The 4,785-nt window shown below is 49.0% G+C and overlaps 1 protein-coding gene across 3 annotated transcripts in view; it reads right to left on the reverse strand.

Moving 5' to 3' along the window:
• ELK4 (ELK4, ETS-domain protein (SRF accessory protein 1)) overlaps nt 1-4,324 on the reverse strand; it is a 4,795-nt gene extending 471 nt beyond the window's left edge. The window contains exons 1-4 of one of the 3 annotated variants that reach the window (XM_010185300.1): nt 4,106-4,315; nt 2,336-2,739; nt 1,819-2,173; nt 620-736 (exon numbers count right to left, since the gene is read on the reverse strand). In XM_010185300.1, the coding sequence (XP_010183602.1) occupies nt 620-736; nt 1,819-2,173; nt 2,336-2,739; nt 4,106-4,312 (1,083 nt within the window). In that variant the 5' untranslated portion in view covers nt 4,313-4,315. Of the gene's footprint in view, nt 1-619; nt 737-1,818; nt 2,740-4,105 lie in introns of all 3 variants that reach the window. The other 2 variants (XM_010185299.1, XM_010185301.1) reach the window with 2 other exon arrangements.
• Nucleotides 4,325-4,785: the final 461 nt, after the last annotated feature.

The following is a 4,785-nucleotide window of genomic DNA, read 5'->3' on the forward strand; positions in this document are numbered from 1 at the left end:
TCATTACCAGCTATTTATAGAGAAAAATGTCCCCTGCGTTTTCAGACCTACTTGTTTATAACATATCATTTCATATAAGCTACTTCCTTCATCGCCATGGAGATGACAGATGGAAACCCAAAAGACAACCAGTTAAATCCTACCCTTTACCTAAGCAGACTCAGGCAAGGCACTAAGGTACATATTGCCACGGGGATCACACACGGTATCTCCCCTTACTACTGGGGAGATTTCACTAATGTCTTTCAACAGGAGACTGTTCACAAACAGGCAGAACCACCAATAGAGCAACAAAACGCCATTTCCAGGAAAATCTCAACCAGTAAGGTTTCAGGGAGGCACGCTTTGCAGGAAGGACAGACCTAAAGAAAATACATTTAACTCTAACTACAGCCCAGCCTGCTATTAATTGAAAACATTTCTGAAACACCTACATTTACAATATATCTAAATAAAACTGGGCAAACACTAAAACCCTCTCAAAAGCTAACACAGGGGACAGAAAACAGAAAGCTCACTCTTTTGTTTCTACATCAGGTATTTGGGCTAACTGAGCCCTACAGTCTGCAAAGGAAGGTACCGAAAAGCATGGAAATTGGGCAGACTTGCCAAAACTTACCTGAAAGAGCGTGTTAGCACCTTGCAACCTTGCAGGACTGAGAGGAGCAACCGGGCTGAGCGTACTCCAGAAGTGAATACTGGAGAGCAGGGGGCTGGGGGTCAGCAAGATGGGGGTCTGCAAGACACAGAAGGAGTCAGAGCTGGGGGAGCGCGCAGGGAAACGGAGCAGTCGTCTGGGCTCCTGCAGCTGCAGAGCTGGGTCCAGATGTGAGCAACTCCCATCCCCTCCCAGCGCCTCCTCCCTGCACCCCAGCAGCAGCAGGCCCTGGCTCTGCCCCCCCGTGCTGAGCCCTGGGCCCTCTCTCCCCAGCAGCTGCCAAATCCGCTGTAACCTCAGCAAATCTGCTCCTCCTGCAACACAGCACCAGAAAGGGGCTTGGAAAACCCAGTGCAGCGGTTTAAAAAGAGCACAGGCACGGTCTGGGCAACCCTGACAGTGCAAGGCACAACAAAAGTTACATCCAGCTTCTGAAAACTGGGGATGGTCTGGGTTCACCGGCCAAACACTTCCACATTTGCCAAAAGAGCAGCTCCACTGGAGTTTTTCCTGCCTTCAGCCATTTCAGATTCCAATCTGCAGTTTCCCTGTAGTTTCCACTCTAATTCCAATTTATTACAGGGAAGAGATTAAATATCTACACAACAACTTAATGGCCTCGTTGGATTCAGTTCTCTTCCAAATTTTCCATGAGGGATAAAAGCTTTCCCTTCCCACACAACGACAGCAACCAAATTCAGCAGCCGTTCCTACTGCTGTGAAGTCACAACGCCCTGGTCTTAAGTTACTGAATCAAGTAAAAGAAAGCTGCTAAACAGCACCTCCGTGGTGCTCTATTTATAAAACATTTTCAGACTCGGCCCGAGGGCAGGGTTTAGGGGTTTTGAAATAACTCAGTATCACCCTGGCAGGATTTACAAAGGATCCTGCTGGTGCTGGTTTGGGGTTTGCCTCCACATGCTCACGCTGCACAGGCACGTACAGCTTTCATACCACTTGGGCACACTTTGGGGGTGGAAGCTCGTAAGGATTATGAATAAAATTTCTGGTTTATAACAAAATGGGAGTGACACCCTGAGTTTCAGAACTCCAAATACAATCCACTGTCTATGTATTTCCCACTTGCTTTCCCTTACTGGTTTAAAATACACCATAACCACTATTGTTACTAAAAAAACCCAGGAGGGGAATTAGGTTACCTGAGAGAAAAGTGCTGGAGTAAGAGAAGCAGTTGGGAGGGAAGGACTCAGAATCCCCAGCGGACTCGGGTCGCTGCCCGTGATGACCAGAGTAGGAGCCAACTCCAGCCCTTTGGGTTTTTTGGACCTGGAGAGGTGATTGGCAAACTCCTTCTCCAGCACGGACGAATCCTGCTCTTTGGGCTCCGGGGACTGGCGCTGCAGGCTCTGGGCCTGCTCCAGCTGCTGCGAAGCCACAGACTCGATGTCCGTGTCAATGTCCAGGTCAGGATTGGAGCTCAGGGGTGGCGATGGGGGCGAGGAAGGAACTTGCAGGGCGGGAGACACCGAGGACACCGGCGGGGGTGGGGGGAAGCTGGTGGTCAAGTTGGGCAGAGGTGCTGGAGCTTCCGGGACCGTCAACTTGGGCAGGACCAGCGTCTCCAAGGTCTGGAGAGCTTCCTCCGACCCCATGGGAAGAGAGGGCGCGCTCGAAACGGCAGCGGTGGAAGTGGCGGAGACCGCGGGGGTGGTGGACACCAGGGGGACCGAGGACGGCTTTTTGGAGGGCATGGTGACAAACTTGATGACAGAGGGGGTCGGATCCTGAGCAGGTTTCTTCTCTGCCAGTTTCTCAGCCGGGTTCTCAATCTTGATGGACCTGAAGAGTTTCACACTGGAAGAGTTCAGCGAGTTCAGCGTAAAGGACGAGTACAAGCCTGAGTGGATGTAGTCGTTGCGGCTGGAGGATTTGGCGCATGACTGAGCCTTCTCCTTCCCACAGTTTTCCACATCCTTTGGGGCACTGCTAACTTCCACAAAACCAGTCATTTCAGGGTCTCCTTCTATACGGCCCACGACCAGCGGATCCATATTTAAAATCTCCGGATAAGAAACAAACTTGTACACAAACTTCTTACCGTTCACTTTTTTAATGATATTCTGTGGGTAAGAAGATATGTATACTTAGACCTTCTTCAGATTAATTTTCTCCTACAAACACTACCCAAAATAGCCTCAGGAATTAGATGGTCTGTAATCTTTCATCAAAAAATGTTACTTTTTTTAAAAACGCACCACGTTCTTGCTATTCAGTTCTGCTCCCAGAGTGTCATTTCCAGAGCTCGCGGACAAACACTAAAACAGGTGGAATTAACCTGGCATTAAATATCCTGACAACAGCCTTAAAACTGTCGAGCAATTCTGTTCAACGTATTTTAAAAGATCAGCTAAGAAACCACCCATTGCCCTCCCCACAGGTCCCAGACCTGGGTACAGTAAGTGCAGTCTAACAGGAGAACCTGCAGAATTCAAGCTCACAGGTTTGCAGATTTGAGAGATAACACTTCAACCCAAACCACCTTTATTCTTAATAAGATGATAATAAAGAAAATAAGCAGCTGAACGAGTCAGCAGAAGGTAGGCTAATCAGCTATTTCAATACCACAGAACAGCGTGTGTCGAACTGGTTTTGCTAAGGGAAATGCCACACACAATTTGGACCCCAGAAGGTTCCTATTTATCGTACAAGTGTTGTTACTGAGACCTCTCAGAACAAAGTCGGATCTGTGCTACCCAGTAATAAACTCCAGGCAATCCTGCACCTCCTGCAGACCGACAGCTTCCTCACAAACCATGTCTGGTGTTTGATCTCGCACACCCACACCCGACAGTTGTGAGAGAAATGGTTTCTGGAACCAAGGTACGGCTCTTGTCCAGCTTCTGGACGCTACCTAAGGAAAGGCTCTCGTGAGTTATTACCAGACATTAACCAAAGAGAGAAGCACCTTACTCTGCCGGACTAAACTCACTGACCACAGAGGGACAATTCTGAACCCAGGAAGAAAAAGAAAAATACTTGGGGCTGCTTCACCGAAAATTTTACTAGCCCCTTCGTAGAGACAACTGCAGGAAGCTCTGCAGGCAGTGCAATGTTCACCATCTCAATCTCCGTAGTCATTGCTTGAACTGGGGTGTTGGGGATTTTAACCCTTGCATGGGCACTTATTTTTGGAAAGGGGTTTGGTATTGAAAGAGAGATTTGTATCAGGGAAGACATAAATGAAAGAAGGTAACACTTTGCACAAAGCTATCTAGAACCGTATAAAACAACCACTGGGGAGGAAACGCAGCACAACGATAAACAGCAGGGAAAAAAACCCCTCTAAACCTAAACTAGTACACCTTAAGTCTGGGAGACAGACGTGACACCTATCCCCTTGAAGAGAATGAAAAAGGAAACAAAGCTCATTAGGCAGAGGCTGCTAAGATGGATAAGGATGGGAGGTGGATTTGCGGGCTTTGTTACCTTCACGTAATAGTATCTGAGCGCACGGCTGAGTTTATCGTAGTTCATACTGGGCTTGTTCTTGCGGATCCCCCAGAGCCTGGCCACCTCCTCCGCCTGCAGCAGCTTGAACTCGCCGTCGCTGGAGGTCCAGCAGATGATGTGCTTGTTCTGCGGCTCCTGGAGGAGCTGGAGGAGGAACTGCCACAGCGTGATGGCACTGTCCATAGCAGGAAGCTGCAATTCAGAGAGGCAGAGCAGAGGCAGCGGATTAGCAACAGGGCATGTTCTTGTCTCCCTAGAAGGGGTAATGGAGCAGAGATGTTCTTTCCAAAGCCAGACAGAGTAAAAACTCTTAGTCACCAGTCGTGAAAGATGTTCCCTGCAGAACAGAGGGGCTGAGAGCCAACTGCTGCTGTCCCCTCCCACATGGCAGTACTTTTCACATGGGTTATATTTAGCCTCATTTAACTAAATCAGGTCACTTTGGGTAAGTTGCAGTGAGTCACTACCCAAAAACCTTCCCAAGTTGTTTCGTGTTCACCCATGTACCGCTTTGTGAGAAACCGCTCAGGTGCGCCCAGGTACAAACCAAAGCACCCACTCGCCGCCTCCTTTCCCCACCTGCACCCACCTCCAACCTCGGCGTCTTGAGGAAAACAGAGACCAAGAATCAGCTGTAGCTGTGAAAGGTGCCGCGG

This window comes from Mesitornis unicolor, unplaced genomic scaffold (genome assembly GCF_000695765.1).
Source record: "Mesitornis unicolor isolate BGI_N332 unplaced genomic scaffold, ASM69576v1 scaffold44055, whole genome shotgun sequence".
Taxonomy (NCBI): Eukaryota; Metazoa; Chordata; class Aves; order Mesitornithiformes; family Mesitornithidae; genus Mesitornis; species Mesitornis unicolor.